The sequence below is a fragment of the Nyctereutes procyonoides genome, unplaced genomic scaffold, assembly GCF_905146905.1.
Source record: "Nyctereutes procyonoides isolate TBG_1078 unplaced genomic scaffold, NYPRO_anot_genome, whole genome shotgun sequence".
NCBI classification, from domain to species: Eukaryota; Metazoa; Chordata; class Mammalia; order Carnivora; family Canidae; genus Nyctereutes; species Nyctereutes procyonoides.
The window spans coordinates 8,180,400-8,203,639 of NW_026575148.1; the positions used below are offsets into that span (position 1 = coordinate 8,180,400).

General features: G+C 39.1%; 2 protein-coding genes across 15 annotated transcripts in view; one reads left to right on the plus strand and one right to left on the minus strand.

Annotated features, from left to right (window-relative positions):
- The window catches only part of CAST (calpastatin), a 112,634-nt gene extending 101,899 nt beyond the window's left edge, over positions 1 to 10,735 (plus strand). For all 11 annotated transcript variants that reach the window (XM_055312811.1, XM_055312809.1, XM_055312816.1 and 8 more), the window contains 3 exons: positions 1,219 to 1,290; positions 8,826 to 8,893; positions 9,811 to 10,735. In XM_055312811.1, the coding sequence (XP_055168786.1) occupies positions 1,219 to 1,290; positions 8,826 to 8,876 (123 nt within the window). In that variant the 3' untranslated portion in view covers positions 8,877 to 8,893; positions 9,811 to 10,735. The remainder of the gene's footprint in view (positions 1 to 1,218; positions 1,291 to 8,825; positions 8,894 to 9,810) is intronic.
- A 926-nt stretch (positions 10,736 to 11,661) lies between these two features.
- The window catches only part of ERAP1 (endoplasmic reticulum aminopeptidase 1), a 42,356-nt gene continuing 30,777 nt past the window's right edge, over positions 11,662 to 23,240 (minus strand). For all 4 annotated transcript variants that reach the window (XM_055312807.1, XM_055312806.1, XM_055312804.1 and 1 more), the window contains 6 exons: positions 21,974 to 22,130; positions 20,135 to 20,319; positions 19,088 to 19,249; positions 18,470 to 18,610; positions 17,825 to 17,906; positions 11,662 to 13,225 (listed from right to left, as the gene is read on the minus strand). In XM_055312807.1, coding sequence (XP_055168782.1) covers positions 13,070 to 13,225; positions 17,825 to 17,906; positions 18,470 to 18,610; positions 19,088 to 19,249; positions 20,135 to 20,319; positions 21,974 to 22,130 — 883 coding nt within the window. In that variant the 3' untranslated portion in view covers positions 11,662 to 13,069. The remainder of the gene's footprint in view (positions 13,226 to 17,824; positions 17,907 to 18,469; positions 18,611 to 19,087; positions 19,250 to 20,134; positions 20,320 to 21,973; positions 22,131 to 23,240) is intronic.

The window sequence follows — 23,240 nt, forward strand, 5'->3', positions numbered from 1 at the left end:
TACTATACTTCTTCACAGGGACTTTCTTTGCATACATAGAGTTGTAGGCCGCAGCATGAATGCAGTGATGCCATAGAGGGCTTGAAAAAAAAAAATCCATCATTATACTACCCTGTCACCATTATTGAGCATACTTCTCTTTTCCCCTCTGTATATGTTGTACATGGTTGTTCATGTATATTTCATAAATATACATATATTTATGTATAAATATAAATATGTGTATATACACACACATATATAAGTTCAAGTCCATATTTAATACATTACTTATTATTCCATAAGTGTTTTTAATCTCCATAGCCATCATGTTTGAGCGCCACACTATCAGTGTTTGACAATAATTCTTTGTCACTGCTCCTTTCAAATGAAAGCAGACCCCACCTGCCCCATACCTTCACATGGCTATTGCCCTCTGGGGTTTCCTCACCTCTCTGCCAGGGCCCAGCTGGCTGATTCCCCTGTCCCTCCCTCAGGGCCCAGATCAAGCATCAACTCCTTCAGGAAGACTCCTCTTACTGCTTCTCCCTTCCCAGGCCAAGGACCTCTCCTGCATGCTCTCTTGCACGCTGGGATACACTTGGTCTGTGATTACACCAGTGAGCTTTGTGCTTTATACAGCAGCTCTGGTCAGCATTAGCAAAATTCCTGTGACATAGCAGGTGCTCAAGACGTGATTAAAGGTCAATTAAAAAGAAAAATAGGTGGTACAGTGAGTGTGTGGCATTTTACCTATAACTACAATTTTATATAAATAGAAAATTGAGTGCCCCTGTCATTTTCAGATGAATTAATACTGTAGATCCGTGTGCTATGGCTTTGATCTTAGTGATTTGTCAGTTCTCCCCATGGTGGGTGAGTTAATTTCTAGACTACCTCAGCATCCTCTGTCTCACTCCTGGATAAATAATGCCTTTTTGATGAACAGGACTTTTATACAAGACTTGCCCCAGGTCTCTGTGATGATTTCTTTTGTTAAATTTTTTTTTCATAACACTGAAAATCAGTATCCCATTTTTGCTCTGTTGGCACATAAAAACCAATACTGCCAGAAGCAAGCACTGTTTTGGTGAGCAAAATTCCTCATGGAATTCTGTATTTTTAATCTTTTTACTTTCTACCTTAAATAATGGAAAACTTTGAATATACATAGAAAAGTTTAATTATCCTCAATGGACTGATGATAACAATAACCTCATTACATTTCCTTTGCTTTAGGACAAAGTCAAGAGAACTGCTCCCAGCTCCAAAACACCAAAGAATGGGAGTAAAGCAAAGGATTCTGCAAAGGTAAACGGCACTAAGTATTACTGCAAAGTAGCAATTACATGGAGTGGCATTTATCCTTTTAACCGTTCAGTTTCTAACTGGAATCTATTCAGAATAATTGTTTAAGCACCATCTATCCCATAGCATTTTTCGCTAAAGAAATTCAAGTTTTAGAGACTTATAAAATGTATGTGGTGCTTCAGAAATCTAAATGTTCATTCTTACCACAATTCAAGTTTCTTGCATTTCCCCACTTTGTCGCACAAAGTGTGGATGAACCCACTCTAATTTTATGGTTTGCAATGCCAGCTAAGCTGTCTGTGTAGGCCCTCTCCTACCCCAAATTCCACTTTCCTCAAACTCACTTCCAACTGTATCCCCCCAACTGCCTGCAGTTAGCTTTGCCTTCAACTTCAAAGAGAAAATTGAGGCCACCCGACACAGAATCCCCAAGGTCCCTCTCCCCTCTGTTTGCCCTCATTTGGCCCTTCTCTCCAAAGGGTCAATAATCCAGGATCTTCTGTCTTTTTTCTTGTATTATAAACATATTCTAGTTCTTTCACCCCTTTAAAAGCAATTCTCCAACTTAAAAGCCATTCTGCCTACAGCCCAATTCCTTCCATCCTTTCACTTCCTTCAAACATCCTGCTTCCTCTGTTTGAGCCCTGCCTGCCATCAGCAATGACATGCTGGTTGCTAGTTCATTGGCCTGTATCAATCCTTAGTTTACTCAGTCTCTAAGTTGAGGCTGTGATGGACTGAGCCTTTGGCAAATACTGGGAAGGGTGAATTTTTTTTTATACTTTTCCCTCTCTAAGGATCCATACCACCACCACTTTAAATTGCCTACAGCACATTTCCATTTGTATGTAACACATGGACAGTACAGGTTCATATAGCATATTTCATCAAATCTAAGTTACCAGATATAAAAATATACACCATTAAGAAAAAGTCAACAGTTTGATATATTCACTATAAAAACCATAGCAAATTTAGAAATGTTAAAGTGGTGGTGGCAGCAGGGGAGATAATGCCAGAGAATGTGGTTGGTATAAACTTTAGGACTTGGAAGTAGATTTTCTCTAATTCTGTATACTATTGAGGGTTTCTAAGAGCCACGATATGCATTAGACATCACCTGTGAGGGAGGAGTACTAGTTCTACTTTCTAGAGCAACATGAAAAATGATGTACTTAGACTAGTGAGTAGCAGTTCCAGGGTCCAGGGGCACCTGGCTGGCTCAGTCAGTAGAGTATGTCGGCTTTGCGGTTGTGAGTGAGTGTAGAGATTACTTAAAAGTTACAGGGTCCAGATTCTTAGGGCTGGGCATTAATGGAGGCAAACTATTGAGAGGTTGCTATTAAAATTACTCAAACTGTTGGATGAGACAACTTCTAGATCCTTTCCTATTCCAAGAACATATGATTTAAAGGGTTATTACTATGGTCCTCTGACTATAATGAGAAGGTGAATGTACAGCTTTAAAAACTACTCTACCTGCTTCAAAACTCTAAGTCTAGATGGTGACATAGGAATATCCTGAACTCACTATCTTTGCATGGACATACTACAGTTACATATTCAATTATGTCCTGTGGAAAAAAGCCCCAAAACTAGCTGAGCGACTACTACTTACCTAGCAAATGAGAGCAGATCAAATGCAGGAAGGCAGACAGGAACACAATCTCACCATAACCCATAATAAAAAGGAAACTCGAAACCCACAGCTTCTTTCTGGGGAGCAAAGGATTTGTACCCCATATTGGGCATCCCACCTTATATTAAGATCTGCATTTGAGAGATAAGTCCACAAATATCTAATGTTGAAATCCAATGGGGCTTGTGTCCACAAGACCCACAAGGCTTTAGTTGATCTGAGAAATTTTCTCAAGGGCTTGAGAGCACAGACTCACCTGCTCCAGGTGAGGCAGCCAATTGAAAAGCACCCAGACTTTCTGTGAAAGGTATAATGGCTTATTTTATGCATTGTTCTGAGTGTTAGGGGCTTGCTTAAATACTTGGCAGGCCAGAACCTGGTAAACACCATCTTTCTAGTCTCTCCCTGCTTCACTTCAGGTCATCAGAATCTCCTTGAAAGCAGTTCATACTGATCTGGAGACCTAGCTTTTGTGACTACCACCCAAGAGACAACCCCTCTCCAGCATGCCGGCCCAGATCACTGGGCTATGGCAAGCCAGCAGGACTTATTTTGTGGTCTCACAGGACTGTATATATGTGCCTTCTTTAAAAGATGGTATGTAAGGCCGTGGCTTCCAATCAGCTTCAATCTAGGTGCTGACAGAGATCCTCCCCTTAGGGACTGACAGATCATGGGTTGCTCTCAAATACTAGGAATCAGTAAAAATAAAATTGACCAAGTAGCTTATCACAAAGGTTTGAGAGACAACCAAGTTGCTAGGACAGGGTTGAAAAATAAGGTTCATCTCCTGCATGAGGACACTCCTTCAAGACTATGAGAGTGCCTGTTTGATTTAGGGCATAGAAACCAATACAGAGTCAAGGAAAATGAAGCAGTAGATGAATAAGCTCCAAATCAAAGAACAAGATCAAACCTTAGGGGGAAAAAAACAAAACAGAATGGACATAAAAGATTTACCTGATGAAGAGGTCAACAGAATAGTTAAGAAGATGCTCATCAGGGCGTCCAACTCTTGATTTCGGCTCAGGTCACGATCTCATGGTTGATGGTTGTGGGATCAAGCACTGCATCAGCTCCACACTCAGTGGTGAGTCTGTTTGAGATCCCCCCCTCTCCCCACCACACAATCTCTAACAAATCTTAAAAAAAGAAAGAAAGAAAGAAAGAAAGAAAGAAAGAAAGAAAGAAAGAAAGAAAGAAAGAAAGAAGAAAGAAAGACTCACTCAATTTGGGAAAGGAAATGAGAACTTCAAGAGACGAGAATAATGACAAAGTGCCAAACAGAAGTCACAGAGCTGACTTCTGTTTGAAAAAGGCATAGCAGAACTCACCTAATCAGAGCCATAAAAAGAAAAAAATGGGAGAAAAAGTAAAGATAGGTTAAGGGACTTAAAGGACAACATCAAGTAGACAGACATCAATATTACAGGACACCCGGAAGGAAGAGAGATAAAGAAAGGGGCAGAAAACTTACTTGAAGAAATAATGGCTGAACCCTTCCCCAACCTGGGGAAGGAAACACATCCAGATGCCCATAGGATCCCCCAAAAGATGAATCTAAAGACACCCATACCAAATAACATTATAATTGGAAAATCACAAATTAAAGACAAGGACAGAATCTTAAAACAGCAAAAGAAAAATCAGTGGTCTCTGACTATCAGCAGATTGTCAGCAGAATCTTTGCAGGCCAGAGCAAGTGGCAGGATCTATTCACAATACTGAAATTTTAAAAATAATAATAAAACCCTTATAACTAAGAATACCTAGCAAACTTGTCATTAAGAATAGAGAGAAAAAGTTTTCCAGATGAAGAAAAGCTGAGAGTTCATCAGCACTGAACCAGCCTTACAAGACCTGTAAAGGGACTTCCTGAAATTGAAAATACAGGGTGCTCATTAGTAACAGGAAAACTTAATGAAAAAACAAATCTCACTCTAAAAGTAAATATATGGTAAAATTTAGAATAATATGAAGGTGTAAATCACTTATAAAGCTGGATGAAGGTTAAAAGGCAAAAACAGAAAAATTTGACTACAGTAATCCATTAAGGGATATAGAAGACAAAAAAAAAAAAAAACGTAAAATGGAGGTCCCAAAAACATGATAGGAGTAAAAATGTACAACTTTAGAGCACATTCAAACTTGTTATCTACATTTTTTTTAAGATTTTATTTATTCATGAGAGATACAGAAATAGACACAGAGACACAGGCAGAGGGGTCTCCAGGATCACACCCTGGGCAGAAGGCAGGTGCCAAACTGCTGAGCCACCGAGGCGTCCCTGTTATCTACTTTAAATAGACTTTTATATTGTCATAAACTTCATAATAACTATAAAGCAAAAATCAATAGTAAATGCATAAAAATAGGAATATAAGTTTCCTAATACAGAAAGTCATCAAATCACAAAGGAATAGAGTAAAAAAGGAAAAGAGGATCTACAAAATAGCCAAAAAAAAAAAAAAAACATCAACAAAATGGCAATGAGTGCATAATGAAGAGTTAATGCCAACATAATGGACGATTTAAAAGAGAGAAACCTGTATCCTACCGAGACTGAGTCAGGATGAAACCATTTTGAACTGGCCAATAACTTAGTAAGGAGATTAAAGCAGCAATCAGAAACCTCCCAGACCTTCAGGACAAGACAACTTCACTGGAGAATTCTACCAAATATTCAAAGAATAATTAATACTAATCCTTCTTAGGATCCCTCGGTGGCGCAGTGGTTTAGTGCCTGCCTTTGGCCCAGGGCGTGATCCTGGAGACCCGGGATCGAATCCCACATCGGGCTCCTGGTGCATGGAGCCTGCTTCTCCCTTTGCCTATGTCTCTGCCTCTCTCTCTCTGTGACTATCATAAATAAATAAAAATTAAAAAAATAATACTAATCCTTCTCAAACTTTTCCAAAGACAGAAAGGAAAGAACACTTCTAAGCTAATTTTACCGAGGCCAGCAGTATTCTGATAACAAAACCAGAGTAAGACACAAAGGAAAATCACAAGCCAATATCCCTCATGCACACAGATTTTTAAAATCCTCAAAATATTCGGGCATGCTGCCTCCCTCTCCCTCTACCTGCCACTCCCTCTGCTTGTGCTCTATCAAATAAATCTTTAAAAAAAAAAATCAAATAGATCAAGTGGGATTTATTCCAGGGATGCAAGGATGGTTCAACACCACCAAATCATCCAATGTGATATACCACATTAATAAAGCACTTACTAAATTTCAACTTTCCTTTATGATAACTCTCAACCAAGTTGATATAGAGAGACATACCTCAACATAATAAAATTATGACAGACCCAAAGCTAGCATCATACTTAAAGGTGAAAAAAAACAGGAAGCTATCTTTTAAAATTAGGAAGACAAAAATGCCCACTCACCACTTTTATTCAGCATTCTACTGAAAGTCCTGTTCAAAGCAATTAGGCAAGAAAAATAAAAGGCATCCAAATTGGAGAGGAAGAAGTAAAACTGCCACTATTTTCAGGTGACCTAGTATATGTAAAAAATACCAAGGAATTCCACCAAAAACTATTAAACTACTTCAGTAAAGTTGCAGTATACAAAATCAATATACATTTATCTGTTGCAATTCTATATATTAATAACAAACAAAAAATTAAGGAAATAATCCCATTTACAATTGTAAGAAAAGACTAAAGTACCTAAAAATAAATGTAATGAAGGAACTTAAAGAACTATACACTGAGAACTAGAAGACATCGATGAAAGAAATTGAAGGAGGTACAACTAATTTAAAGCTTCTGTACTTATGGATTAGAAGGTTTAATATTGTTAAAATACTACCCAAAACAATATAAAGAATCAATTCAATCCCTGTCAATATTGCAATGGCATTTTTTCACAAAATATTTTTAAAATCCTAAAATTTGTATAAAACACAAAGACCCTGAATGGCCAAAACAACCTTGAGAAAAAAAGAACCAGAAGCATCACACTCCCAATTTTAAACTACATTACAATACTAATCAAAACAGAAATGGTATTGGCATGAAAATGCACACACATAGATCAACAAAACAGAGTGGAGGAGCCCAAAAATAAGCCCATACATATATGGTCAATTTATAACAAAGGAGTCAAGAATATACAATGGGGAAAGGGAAAGTTTCCTCAGTAGTGTTGGGAAAACTGGACCCCTGTCTTAAATTCAAGTCTTCAATAACATTCAGTTTATTTTTATATATGATTTAAGACCTGAAACCATAAAACTTCTAGAAGGAAACATAGGTGGTAAGCTCCTTGACATTAGCCTTAGTTCAGATTTCATGGATTTGACACCAAAAAGCAAAGTCCACAAAAGCAAAACAAGAAGGACCTGATGAAACTAAAAAGCTTCCACACAGCAAAAAAAACCATCAACAAAATGAAAAGACAACAGACCCAATGGGAAAAAATATTTGCAAATGCTACATCTGTTAATATCCAAAAACGTATATATATTTTTAAAAAAACTAAAACTCAATAGCAAAAAAGCAAGCAACATAATTTTAAAATGGGCAGGTGATTCAATGGATATTTTTCCAAAGACCTACAAATGGCCTGCAGGCACATGCCTCCGATGTGCTCATCCTTCACTCATCATCAAGGAAATACAAATCAAAACCACAAGGACTTATCACCTCACACCTGTTAGAATACCTATTATCAAAAAGTAGTGTTGGTGAGGATGTGGGAAAAAGGGAACCTCCTCTACTGTTGGTAGGAATGTAAACTGGTGCGGCCACTAAGGAAAGCAGTATGGAGGTGATTCAAAAAATTAAGAAGTACCATATGATACAACAGTTCTTCCTCCAGGTATTTAGCCTAAGAAAATGAAAAATTAGGAAAATATATTCACTGCTATGTTCATGGCAGCATTACTTAAAATAGCCTAGAAATGGATACAATCGAAGAGTCCATCAATGGCTGTATGGATCAAGTGGATGTGGTATTTATAAGTACAATAGGATACTCTTCAGCCATAATAAAGAAGGAAATCTTGCCATCTGTGTCAACACGAATGGACCTTGAGAGCATGATGGTAAGTGAAGTAAGTCATTCAGAAGATAAATAAATAATATAATAAATAATAAATTTGGGGAATCTAAAAACAAAAAGGTGAGCTCATCAGTTGGTTGTTTCTAGAGGGGAGATAGGTATGGGGTGGGTGAGAAGGGTAAAAGTCAGAAGAAAAAATTTTAAATAACAAAATCATGTGAATATATTGTACTGCATAGTGACTACAGCTCACAACACTGTATTGCACATTTGAAATATGCTGAGGTCTTAAATGTTCTCATCACAAGGGGAAAAAATTTTTACCCGTGAATGATGTTAACTATACTCACTGTGTTCATCATTTTGCAGCATACCCAAATACCGAATCATTGTTGTATTACTTGAAACTAAAGGTGTAAGTCAATTTATACCTCAAAAAGGAATGAAACCCATAAAGGACATAGGAAGCCAGATTTGATTATTACTTGCTCATGCACTTGTATCTCAGATTATTTTCTCAGGGGATTAGCTGCCCCACAGTTCCCCCCCAAGTAAGAGAGAACTGATCACAATAGAATGAATGAATCCCATCCAAAAACACCTGTGTTTTTCTTCACTTACCTTAGCCTTCAAAAAAAAAAAAAAAAAAAAAGTAAATTTTAAATCACTTAAAGGAGAACAATTCATAGTTTGGGTTAAATGAAAAGGAAATCCTCAGGTAAGGCCCATCTAATTTTCCTCCACTGACCTGTCATCTTTTGACCCTTTAATTCTGAAAAGCTCATGTTCTCTTAAGCCTCTTCTGCTCTGCTAGATCGGCTTTTTTGATACCTAATCCAGGAAAGAAAAAGTTCAGTGATGGTCTGCTTTCCCTTTTAGGCAAAGCAGGAAACTTCCAAGCCCAAAGCTGATGAAAAAAATACAAGTTAAAAAGTTCACGCTATTTGGTAAGTTGGGTGTTTGCTGTAATGGAAGACAACCGTACCTTCCACAGACCTGTATCATAGGCCTGGGAAACTAAGCCCATTTCTTATTCATGTTCTTTTTATACTGTTGGCATCAAATGCACATGGCAGTGTCTAGAGGCTCGTTTGCTGAAAAGCAAGAAATGGAATCATGTGCTATTGGAGTGTTTAAAAATAGAATCTTATGATTAAGAGCTCTTTAAAATATCAGGCCAGGCTCTTAAAGAAAATGACCGTGTAAGTCTAGCTGAGTCTGAAACCCAAATGCTGTGACTACGGGTTACTGAGACAACGCCACCTTAGCCTGACAAAGCCATCTTACAGAGAGAGGTCCTTATGATGCTGGTACTACCAAAATACCAACCCATGGTGGGCTGGACAGGAGTACCCCATCCGGTCTACTGGAAGTGACAGGGTTTTTTGGAATAAAAACGAAAGACTGCAAAACTAAGATAAACAAAAGTGGTCAAAGTCAAGTACTTTGTTTAATTCTACTTGTATGTTGAGAGCCCTTATAATTCTTAAGTGATTCCTCTTCTCTAACAGTAAGGCTTGATGGCTTAGAATAAGACCTAAAACTGCTGGCTGACCAAAGCCTAAAGAAAATAAAAACGTAGGTTAGATTGGCTTAGTGTCTCTCTCATCATGGTCTCTTATGTCCTGTAACAAGAAAAGTATGCTTATTAGAACTATACTGAAGATCTTCACCCAAATTACAGGTTTTCTATTTTCTTAATTCTAGCATTTTCTAAGAACATTCTTATGGTTACTTATAGGAAATTCCTTGTTGCCATCTGTTACACAGTGCTTCTGGTAAATGTTAAATCTACTGTGCCTAGATGAAGAAAATTATGCATCAAATGGTTTACCGGATTTTTTTTTCCTTTGAATTTTTCAAGGTATCGGCCTATAAAATCTTCAGCTGGTGGATGGTGACTTTTGAAGGACAAAGGGCTTTGAACAACAGCAGTTTTTTTCTGGGTGGCTTCTAGACAGTGTTACTTGTCGAGTCTTGACATCCAAAACATTGGTTTTTCTTTTCCCAGAAAGAAAATGAATGTGTGTGGTTCATCTGTGTTACTGTACTGAGTATTGATAAACTTTGAATTTTTAAAAATTGCCTTCAGTTGGGAGAGATGGGAACTTTATATTTCTATGAGATATATTTGATAGTTTCTTAAAGCAACACATAAAAGAAGGAAAATCCTTTGCAAACTTTTGCACATTCTACACACAGTGCCTGTAAATCTCCTTAGTATTTCAGATTGCACTTAATTCTTTTGTTGTTAGCATTTGGAAAACAATGCTTTGAACATGTTTAATATCCTGATTTCTCATTACCCATTTTCCTCTCGGGCTTTGGAATTGTATTTGATGTTTCTTTGGGTTAATGTGTATAAGTCAGACCTAAAGTATTGTACATTGGGCACATATCTCCTCTTGGGCTGCTAATAAATTAATAGATAACCTGGACAGACCAGGATGCGCTGCACCCAGTACTCTCTTTTTTTTTTGCCAGAAGTTAGGACTTCTGTACCTTAGAGCCAGCATAAAAGATCCTGAGACTTGAATCAAGTCAGAAGGGCAAAATGCAGACTCTTTGTCTTGGAACGTAACAAGTTCTAATAGTAAAATCTAATCCTTAAGACTATTCATATGCCTTGACCTCCCTGGGGTTACTGTGTTAAGCTGTGCTTTCCATTTTTGATACATATAAGCAGAGCAGCAATCATGTGCTTAGAGCCATTGCCACTTTAGTCTGTGCACTGTATACCATCTGGCTTTATGGAAGTTAGGTTTACCAAATACCAAAACTTCTACTTTTTTTAAAAAAAAAAAAGCTACCTGCAATTTAAAAATCAACTTTTCTCCCACAGCAATTCAAGAAGTAGGTTCCGATGTCTACAACTTTGATTCCTCAGATCTTTTGGAATGAATTGTTTATGAATATAGCACTGATATCCTTGGGGGGAGTTTGATAAATACTTCGTTTCTTGGTACTGAATGCAGGAAAAGGTTATCAGGTACATATCCTAAAACTGGAGTTTGTGTCAGAGAGTACAGCCTTCCTTAGCATGTATTTTACATTTTTGTTAGAACTTAGTTGACTTCAGCAAAAATAATTATCACCAATACTGTCCTAAGGGGAGGGGAGGGCAGCAGAAAGAACAGCTGCTTGTAACGGAGCATAAATTCTGTTACTTCTCTTCAAAAATTCTTTCTACAATTCATGAACACACCTATAGGATTTCAAACTTCAGCCAAAGTGCAGTGTATCTATCCCATGAGAGATGCAGGCATTATTCTATTATTCTAAATCTGGGAAATAGAAGCCAGTGTTAGGGTGACTAAACAGCATTTTCAAGGCATTAACAAGCCCCCCCCCCAAAAAAAAAGAAACACTGTTCCTGTGGGATTTCAATTGTATTTCTAATTCTTCTAAGTAGGTAGCATAAAAGTTTTTTATTTTGTTTTTTTATGAAACCTTTGGCCTTCGTAGATGTGTGTGTAGGGAAGTGGCTGCAGTATTACTGATTTCCATGCATATATAGAAGTACTTTTAAATCCAAAGATTTAAGACATGCCTGTAAGAGCAAACACAAAAGGTACTGTCAGTGGGCCCTTTTGTGCATTGGAAAGGTCTCCAAGACTTGGGTGTTTCCTGATAATTACTGATGACTAGACTAAGCTAGAGAATCAGAGTCCTCTTCTACCTTTCCAGTTAGGAGGAAATCATTGCAAACGTCTGCTTCAAGGAAAATAAGACAACTTTTATTACCAAAGAGGTATTTGCACATTGTTGTAGCAATACTGTATCTATTTAGGAAATGGACTTTCCCAAAAGCAAATTAAAATAGGTTCCTCGGTTGACCAAAAATGAAAACCACTATTTCCATGTTTCATTAAATCAAAGTACAAAACACAATTAAAATATTTTACAGTAAAAATTGGCTCTGTGTGTCTTTTAGAAGGTTAATCCTGGGGGGTGGAAATTATCAGCGATTTCTGGTTTCATTAGACCATATAATACATATAAAAATAGAACTGTAAACACATTTATGTCCAGAAGTCACTCTCGTCCACATATGTTAGAGCACACTGACATTTTTTCATATCATATGCTTTTAAACTTTACAGTATGGTTAAACTCATTAAAGACTTCAAAGACAACACATTGTCCACACTTAAGCTAATTATGACCAAGTATTTTAAGTTTTACAGTACATTATTTACGGGAGACTCTGCGAGGCCCTAGTGGCAGTAGGAAATTATTGGGGACTTAAGAACTGGGCTGAATAAGGAGCGAGAGGAAGCATCACCTACCTAAGTATCAACAGCTTCGAGGTTCAACTTTAAATGAAAGTCTTCTCCTCTAGACCTGAACATACTCTGCTTTTTCAGAGGGACACTTGATCAGTCAGCGTCTCTGAGGAAGTAGACCACATACTCAAATCAGGATTATCTGAGGAGAGTTCCATAGAAGTTGTGTTTTCTCAACAAAGGTGTGGGGAGGACGTAAGCAACCCATGAGTACTGCCAGGACCAGTGAAAGCCAGGCTCTCACTTCACCCAAATGAGGAAAAGACCAAATGGGAAAGAGGGCCGCCTCCCAGGTCTAGCTTCGGTGGAGGTCAGCCTGTGGCATCCTTCAAGGGAACCAGGGTAACAAACACCCCCACCTACTCTCTCCCACCCCATCTCCCATCTGCCTTCCTGAGAAACTGACCAAAGAGAGCAAATCACAAGCCTGAGGACATGAGCCTCCAAGTCAGCCCCTGGGTTCAGTGGTCCCTACGATTCACAAGTCTTTAGAGGACAATGACTCAACAGCGTATGGGTGACATCCATGTGGCAAGCGGGGCTTTGGAAAGCACAAGGCTTACGGATAGGAGGGAAAAGGAGTGGGATGCCCTACACAGTAGGGACCCCACCCCTTGGGTTTACATTGCAGGGTGACACCTATCGATAAAACACACAGTAGCAGTAACCCATCGATGGACAGTTGAGTAGCCAGTCTTTTCACAGGAATAGTCAAATGATCAAGAAGGAAGAAGGAAGGGTCTGCAGTGGAGCCCCAACAGTCATCCCTAATTTGAAAATAATTGCATTCCACGACATCACAGATTACACTTCACAGGACCAGCGAGGAACAGGCTGTTAGAGCAGTTCAAGCTTCTGGCTTTGTAGCCACACTCTGATCTTATCAAAATTCTTATCCATCCAACGTATGTTTTCCTCAATGGTTTCAATTGTTTGCTGGACACAACGTAGCTGAGAACCCTTTTCCTTCAAAGAGCTGAAGAATTCTTTCACCTTGTAAGGAAAAACCAGATTTTTAAAAAATTTGTTTTCTTATAGTACACAAATGTAAGTTGGGGCTAGTTAAAAAAAAATCCAGCATTTGTCAAAAATTCTACTTAGAAGGCAGTGCCAGGTGTCTGGGTACAATTCTACACACATAAACTTACGCTGTATGCAATGAGCTCATGCCTCATGATGCCAAGTTCTGTATTTTTCTCCTTAGCTTTTTTACTCACAGTTGCCAGGCCCTAAAAGACTTGACTGTATACTATTTTATAATTAGGGTTCCAGCGTATTTAATATGTGTTGCTGCGTCCACCCAGATGCTAATTTTTTTAAACATGGTATCTAAAAAACACAATGTGCAGACTATCTTCTTTGCCAAGCAAAACAGTTTAAACGGTTTCAACCACACAAGTGCAGTCTTCCTCCATGGGCCTGGCCTTGTAGATCTTTAGAGAAACACCAAGGACAAGGCTTCTTAGCAATTTACGGTGGTAATCCCTGAAACCTTGCCAATTTTTTTTTAATCCTCATCCACAATTCATGTATTGTTCCTCTAAGATAAAATCCACACAGTTGCCCATGGTTTTAATGAGATAAGAGACAGCTGTTTCTTATTTCATCTCTGGGATTCTTAACTCCTATGGGTTCACGTGAGAAATAGTCTGGCTCTGCAACAGCACTGACTATCGTGGTACAGTTTCACCTTTAAAGGTTCTTGACCTGGGATCCCTGGGTGGCTCAGCGGTTGAGCCCATGCCTTGGGCCCAGGGTATGATCCTGGAGCTCCACGATCAAGTCCTACATCGGGCTCTCTGTATGGGGCCTGCTTCTCTGCCTCTCTCTCTCTTTCATGAATAAATAAAAATCTTAAAAAAAAAAAAAAAAGATTCTTGACCTTGTCCTCTAAGTTTTCACGACATTAATCCATATATTTTTGACTGTGCAAACAGGAAGTCAGTCTGGGCCAAGATGTATTACTTGTTCAGCATGGATTCTGGACAGTTCATTCCTTCCAAATCTATGTTATAATACCATATTTTTAAGTTTGGGAATAAGAGAAAGGTAAGAATAGGCTTGTAAAAGGTCAAATTCCAATTCTGAGTGATTCAGGGTTGTTCTAAAATTGTATCCCAAGACAACTTTTCAATGAGCTAAAGGCCTGTCTTCCTGCTGTACAACCTACAGAACATGGACCTCATGGTCCTGCCCTCACTCTAGCTCAGCCCACTGTTCCGTACTCTCAGACTCAAGATTAATATTCAGTTCAAACAACTGTGGGCATTTTTCAGCAATCCAATCACCATAATTTTACTTAAGTGTTTAATTGTTAAATAATTTAAGAAGTTTCAAATTATTAAAAAAAAAATCTAGAAGGAGCTCTTCATGACGGTACCACTTAAAAACAAAAACCTGTAAGAGCTAGAACTAAGCCAACTGATAAGCCTTGCCCTCAAACTTTTCCTGACCCCAAATTCTCTCTCCTATGTTCATCTACCTTGGGATATGCAGCATCTCAATGGAGCATTGGATTCAAACCTGCCTCCTTGAGAATGTTTTCAGTGCAATAAGCAGTGTGATATAGAGATACTAAAAAAAAAAACAAAAAAAAAAAACACATTTTCATCCTACTAACTTGTTTGACCCTTTGTAAATGATTGAACTTCTCTGGGACTCTGTTTCCCTATTTTTAAATTAAGAACATGTTCTCCCTTGCAGAGCCCTGGTGAGAACATGGGTTCTGCACTTTATCCATATAACTTCCAGCATGTACCAGGGACTCCATCTCGTCTACTGATTCGTGAACCTTTACTCTGGCACGTACTCATCCCTCTGGCTTAATTACTGTGCTAGACACAGGAGGAGGCAAGGGATCAAGCAAGCCCCTGTCCTCATAGAGCTTATGCTCTACCTGGGAAGACAACAAACAGTAAACTACAGTTACTGTATATATACTACTGTGGGGGGCAGCTGGGTGGCTCAGTGGTTGAGCGTCTGCCTTCAGCTCAGGGCAAGATCCCTGGGGTCCTGGGATCGAGTCCCACATCGGACTCCCCACAAGGAGCCTGCTTCTCCCTCTGCCTATGTCTCTGCCTCTCTGTGTCTTAGGAAGAAATAAAATCATATATATATATATATATATATATATATATATATATATATATATATATATATTATTTAATAAAATAAAAATTAAAAAACATATATTTATGCCATTGTGGACAAAATACAGAGGCAATGAGAGTGGGGAGGGGGTAGCCTGCTTTAGACAGGGTAGAATGGGAATGTGACATGGGACCTGGGACCTCTGAATGATAAAACAAGCCTTTGTACTTCCAAGTTAGGGAAAGAGCAAGCCAGGCAGAGGTAAGTTTACAGGCTTGGAGACGGGAGAACACCTTCTTGTCCAGGAGCAGGAGGCAGCTGAGTGGCTCAAGGGTTGCATGACCGTGACACACAACAGTGTGTGATAATTGGCTGGGGACATGGCCCAGTCAGCATAGTCTTGTGTACATAGGAAGGAAAGTTCTGGAATTTATTCCAAGATAAACAAGTATGGTTTCAAGGAGGGGTCAGTCATGGGCTGATTTTCAGTTTTAAGTGTGGAAAATGGCTTGGTGTTGGCAAAGGGGGAAGCCATGCAGGTGGCTATCACCATAGGCCAGGTAAGGGCTGAGAAGGGCCTGGGGTGGGGTAAAAGCAGTCAAGGGACAGATATGGTACAGATGCTGGAAGCCGAGCCACCAAGACTCTGGGATGAACTGGATGTGAGGCCAGGAAGGGTTCAGGCTGACTCCTACATTTTCCCTGTCTGGAGGACGCTCTCCTTTCTGAGGACATCCCAGCCTCCTTCATTTCCATGCCTCAGGCCTTTTGCACCTGATGTTTCCTCCGCCACAACAGACACCTGCATTTCCTTCAGTCTCTGCTCAGAACTCTCCTGACCTTGCCTCCTTCATCTTCAGAGCTTATGTCTGTCTGACACAGCAGCTGCCTGCCTTCGATCAATTTGTAACTGATTCCCTCGGTGGAGTTGAAGCTCTATGAAGGCAAGGGCTTGTCTACTCTGTTCATCGTCATAGCCCCAGAATCTAAAAGCATGGCAGCCTTACAGTAAAAGTAAAAGGTGTCGGGGATCCCTGGGTGGCGCAGCGGTTTAGCGCCTGCCTTTGGCCCAGGGCGCGATCCTGGAGACCCGGGATCGAATCCCACATCGGGCTCCCGGTGCATGGAGCCTGCTTATCCCTCTGCCTGTGTCTCTGCTTCTCTCTCTCTTTCTCTGTGACTATCATAAATAAATAAATTTTTTTAAAAAAGTGAAAGGTCTCTAAAGAATCAATGAAAAAACAAATGAACAAGCAAGTAGCTGAATGAAATGGTCTGTTGCAACAGATCCGGTTTATGGATAGCTGTCTACTCATAGACCATGACTGGTCTTCATCACACAGAATTGCTCTCTGTAGACCTCACTAGAGGTCAATCTTTAATCATCATGTGCAACTTTACAAGCCTAAATAAAAGCTAGAGAGAAGGTAAGGGATGTGACACTTCTTTTGCATTTTCAAAGCATTCTCCCTGTATCAAGCTCTGTCACAGTACAACCAGACTCTACAATGGAACCGTTCCTAAAAAGATTGGTATTAGGTTCTCAGTTTTTATCTGTTGCAACCTTTTTTTTTTTTTAAGATTTTTTATTTATTTATTCATGAGACAGACAGAGAGGCAGAGGGAGAAGCAGGCTCCCTGTGGGAAGCCCGATGCAGTACTTGATCCCAGGACCCTAGGATCATGACCTGAGCCAAAGGCAGACACTCAACCACTGAGCCACCCAAGTGCCCCTATTTTTAAAGCCATGTAAAATCTGTCCTACAACTTTAGAAAACATTGTTATAAAAGGGACACCACACAACAATGAACCAGACATCAAATTCCTCAAAGTTGAAGACTGAAAGTCTGATTTTGTGGAAAACTTGTATGTTCCATGGTTCCCTCTTACTAGATAATGAGAATAACTCAGTGTTTTTTTCATTTTTTTTTTCTAGACTGCTAGGAAGCAGTGGTCCATTTAGGGTACAATTGCAATAAACTCTCCTCAGCATAAATCCCTTACATAGATACCTCTTTCTGTCAAGTATGCAGCTTTTTAAAAATTCAGCATTTCTTTTATATATGGACCTTGTACGATTGCATAAAATTCTTTCTGAAAGGACACCACATATAAGAAAGTAACAGGAAACCCTGAATCCAGAGAACAGAGAACCAAGATTCCAGACCTGCCTCCTTCACAAGAGGTGGATGATCACATAGGTCATTTGTACCTGGGATGGTTACTTTTAATATCCTACAAACAGATTAAATGTCTCCAGTAATTTTTTTAAGCCCTAAAACATGCAATGGCAGAGCTAAGACTTCTTTACATGTTGAGGAAGAGGCATAGTTTTCAACAGTTTATCTGTAACTGATTTTGGTTGATGTCCAAACACCACAGCATCCAAAACAGACATCTAACAGGTGACAAAATCCATCCCTACCTCTTCAGACCCTTACTTGGCCTACCCCCCTATTTATTAGCTAATTGTCACTTAAATTTAATAAACTTTTGTTTACCTCCTCAAGCCGTGCTCTTGTGGAGAACTGATTTGTTGTTCCTATTACCATAGAGGTTAGGGAAGATGAGCCAAGTTCAAACCTGGAGATGGAAATTGTCAAGATGTATCATAAAATATTTATTCATTCGACATGTGTTTTTAAGTGCCTTCTACATGATACAGCACTTAACTAAAAACTGCTTAGGCATGAAAAATGTATAACGTGATACTTACCCTCCCAATGTGCTAAGATATAGTTAGGTGTAAAAACTAAATACACTGACCACTGAACAAAAGATCTAGTACCCAAAAGTAAGTGGTAGAGGCTTAGTAAGTGCTCCAAGAGCTAGCTAAGGGCAGGGCCAAGCAAGTCCAAGTACTAACCCATGGTGTAAGCTGAACTGTGAATAGGAGGGCTTCATGTAGGCCCGTGGGTATGGAAAAGGATTGTTCCAGATGGACTGGAATACTTGACTCTTCAGATGCATTAGTTAGAAAATCTAAAACATATTTAGTGCTAAGAATAATTTTTTAAGGACCTCTACGTGCTATCTTCAATCAAAAAAATCCATTTAGACTACCACTATTGTTTTACAAACAAAGCTAAAACACAGGCAGGTTAATGGACTTTTCTAGTCATAGCACAATTTCTGGCACTACTTACTTTTGTATAAGTTTATCCCAATTTTCCCTCAGAAACTTCCAGGCCAATGGATATCCCACCGGGTTCCTGCCAACAGTTCTAAGAATATGTGGAAACTCTTGAAGTTTTATTACGTCTCCCTTAAAACTTTCATCTAGTAGCCTAGAATGATTAAGAGAAAATGTTAACAATGAAGAGCCCCTGGAAAAGTTATGAATTACTTCAATAAAATAAGGTGCGAAAGAAAAAAGTCAATCTGTCAATAATAAAGACAAGATAAATAGGTGACTAGAGCACTCATCAAGTTGCTATAGGTACATAATAAAAACACTGAAATAGTGTTTACAACACCAATTCCCCTATAATCTGTTTGCTCATAAGAGAAAATAGGTAAGAAAGGCCTATCTAGTATGTATTTCTAAATGCGTTAAAGACACACAATATGCATTCCTTTAAATATTTTTCTAACACCTGCTTCTAATTAATTACTGTACTCATTAGATGGATGCCCACTTGAATAAAATGTTCCCAGCAGAAAAGGTAATTCCAGGTCACGGCCAAGAGAATAAGAAGAGATGTCAGAAGGATCTGAGCTCATTTAACTCCTCTTGGCCACGTGAACAAGAATTAATCACTCACCACTGAAGCTTTTCCTCATCTTGGCTAACACAGAGGGCAACTTCAATGTTATTTTTCTCAGTATTAGACAAAGAGGACTGATATTTTCTATAAAGAAAATCCCATCCTTCTGGGTTCTGGACCCCAACAGCAAACACTGCCAAGGTCACATCGCTGGGAAGGCTGTGGAAAAGAAGGGACCTGGTGAGAGTCTGAGAGGCAGGAAGTGTGTTTGGATGTATAGTGGTGACCAGCTACAAACTCATAAACTGCCCCAGTGATCGGAGCAACATGCCTGGAAATATCAACAAAAAACCTCTTTCCTTCAGTTAGAGTTTATAAAAGAGGCACAAGAAAGTATCTACAAAGTATTAGGTTTCAAGTACCCTTCTCAAAAACAACGTGAACAGCCTCTTTGATCAATACCTATGAATCTAACATACTTTAATAATGCTGGGGGACGGAAGATGATCACGTCTTAAGCCAAAAGAAAGAAACTCCAACTAGACTCAAGATGTAATCCATGAACAAAAGTCAACGAATCAACAGGACCACTGTTTGGAAGTATTTCTTTAAATGGAACCATGTATATTGTTGGTCTAATATTTCCTAGAGATATTTGAGCCACGAATATAAAAGTCCAAGAATAAATTCCAAATACAGGAAAATCCTACATAGCTTAGGACAGTATCAACAACTACTATACACACCTTATCAGGGACTTTGGATGCCCAAAGAAACTATTACTATGGCACGCACTGCCTCCGTCCCCATCCAGGACAGTTGTTTCAGTTCTGATCCTTGCCTCTATTAAATCGGAATTATCCTAATCCTATTTTAACTCTCTAGATATTTGACTTTTATAGATAGAAGTTCCCACCTGGCATTTCTTAAAACAGAAAGTTAAGAGATACACAGACCAATCGTAAAAAGCAATTTACTTTCCCCAAAAATACAGCAGAGCAGGCTTGTCTATACTTGTTTTTTCTTCCAACATTTAACACTGATGATTTAAAACAGAAATTATAACCTTCATGTGAACTAGCTGGTTGTTCAGTAAGCACAGACCTCAAATTTCCGTCGGATTCCTTCCACTCTCTGAAATAGGTTTCTGCCCTCTGCACACAGGGCCGATACTTGCGCACACAGGCGAGGAGGAGGAGCTGGCTCCGCAGCATTCGCTCCGTCACTGAGCCCTCATCTGTCCACGTCTGATTATCAATGAGGTCCCTCAGCAGCCTGATGAGAAAGGCCTGAGGGAAAGCCACATGTGTCACCAGTTCCATCCCCAGCATCTAGTGTTTCTACAAGCCTATACACCCCCAGGAGATGGGGGTTAATTTTTAAAGCTTAATCCAACTCCTATTTTTAAAACCATGTAATTTTTTTATTTTTAAATATTTTATTTATTTATTCATGAGAGACACCGTGAGAGAGGCAGAGATACAGGCAGAGGGAGAAGCAGGCTCCATGCAAGGAGGCCGACGTGGGACTCGATTCCAGGACCCCGGGATCTCAACCTGAGCCAGAGGCAGATACACAACCACTGAGCCAGCCAGGTGCCCCCCAAAAACATGTAATTCTGTTTATTTTTAGTTATAAAAGGGGTCAAAACCAAGAAGTAATGATTTTACTATTTTGCGGAACAATCTTTTAATAAATATACCTTCATTTAAAAATCACCATGAATTGCCAACTTTTGAAACTAAGTTTACAGGATTTTAAATTCTGAGAGCAAATTTTACAACAGGACTTTGTAACATTTTGCTAAAAAGAACCATTTCGTGCCTCATCCTCAAGTATCTGCATCATGGAGTATCTTAAGAGTAACCATCAAAATGATGGTCAGTAACCATTCACCGGTCAGAATGGCTAAACTGAACAGGTTAGCAAATAAACGACAGATGTTGGTGAGGATGTGGAGAAAGGGGAACCCTCTTACACTACTGGTGTGAATGCAAGCTGGTGCAGTCACTCTGGAAAACAGTATGGAGATTCCTCAAAAAAGTTAAAAATAGAGCTACCCTAAGACCCAGCAATTGTACTACTGGGTATTTATCCCAAGGATACAGAAAGTGATTCAAAGGGGCACTTGGACCCCAGTGTTTATAGCAGCAACGTCCACACTCGCAAAGATACGGAAAGAGCCCAGATATTCTCCACAGATGGACAAAAAAGATGTGGTATATATACACAATGGGCTATTACACAACCATCAAAAAGAATGAAATCTTGCCCATTTGCAATGATTTAGATGGAACTAAAGGGTATGATGCTGAACAAAAAGCCAGAGAAAGACAAATACCATATGATTTCACTCATACGTGGAATTTAAGAAACAAAACAGATGAACATAGGGGAAGGGAAGGAAAAAGAAGATAAAAACAGAGAGGCAAACCATAAGAGACTCTTTTTTTTATTTTTTTATTTTTAAGAGACTTTTAACTACAGGAAGCAAACTGCAGGTTGCTGGCGGGGAGTGATGTAATGAGCACGGGGGGGGGTCACTGGGTGGTGGGCATTAAGGGGGGCACGTGATGTAAAGAGCACGGGGGGTTCTATGCAACTGATGAATCACTACATTCTACTCCTGAAACTAATGCACTATATGTTAACTTGAACAAAATAAAATAAAAGTTAAATAGTAACTATCAAAAGACAGAAGTAAAGATGAAATAAAGGATTTGCACAAAGAAGGGAATAACAAATCTGTAAAATTTAAGTACAGATTCTTGTGCTGGGTCTTAGTGTCAGAATATCTTTGCTATTTAATCCAAATACTGAGCTAACTTTGATGTTTCATATATATGAAGACGTACATGTATACACAATGGGAAGGATGCTTTCCCACACCCACACAAAAAGCAAACCAGTTACGTAGCCACTCAAGTCAGTAAAGGCTTCTACCTTGAACTGATTTTCCACTTCATTCATATCTCTTTTCTCCATCAACTTATACATAGGGATCAGCTCATTCAAACCCTGGAACACCGGCATAATTTCCGTTTCATGTTTCAAGTACAGGGTTAAATCCAAGGCTTTTTCAATTGAGAGTTTTCCATTGCTGGTCAGGAGACACCATGGTTAGCAGTATAAAACAACAACAACCAGGAAATCAACTTGTTTTGAAAACTATTTTAATCCTCCAACAAGCATTCAATCAGATACAAATGCTCCCTTATTAATAGTGACTTTTATATAAGTATCTTTTCTTCCACACATAACACTGGCTTATTTACCACTGCGCAGGAAGTTTCTTGACTAGTAATGGAGCCAATGCTAACTTGGGATAAAGACAAAACGGAACAGGTCAGCATCTTTCCCCCTAAGAAACAACAAAATGTGTGTTCAACTTCTAGAGAGAGATGGTCATTTTTATCAAAAATCAGTAATCTTGGTCAGAGAGACTGCCACTCCGTCAAAAGTCTGAGGGTCTGGATTAAATCCATTCTTGTCCCCATTTCAAAAACAAAGTGACTACAGATAAAAACCCTTCATTATGGAGCACAGGTGTTCAAAGTCTCAGTGGCAGGGCATATGCTAAGTACAAAACCCTCCAAGAATTAAGCAATAATATTACAGAGGGAAATAGTCTCAGGTAGGCAGAAACAGCTAGATAAAGCACTCCTGTCTTTACCTTCCATTGCTATTTGCCACCTTAAGAGGCCGAGCCAATAAAGAACTCAACATTTAGAACAAAGGGACATGGGAAATGAGAAGTATAGAATCCTTGCTTCCCTCCTGGGTGACTCTCCTTGGAGTCCTGCCTAAATACTGAAGTGTGACTTTCAGGGGCACCACACTTCCTCAAAAACCATTGTCCTAAGGCAAAAAAAATAATCAGAGCAAACATGGTCCTCAACAACTCGAAGATCATTTGGTTGGGCCACATTTTTAAGTTATATTTCATAAAGCTTCTATGATGTTTAGGTATCCAGTTTGAGGAGTGCAGGGAGAAATCCTTTAACCCAAGAGACAAAATGCAAACAATTTGGTACTGAGCCACAGTGTCTTCTAAGAAGGCTTCAAAAATGTGAAAGACCCAGCAGGGCCAGAGAAGCTGCGGGATAAGTCTTTAGGGAAAGAGGCTTGTCACTATGTTAGTCTCTTGGTTTTCTATACTTTGGCATCAATCTGCTAAGTTGTTAGTAAAATTAAAACACAGATTACTTCT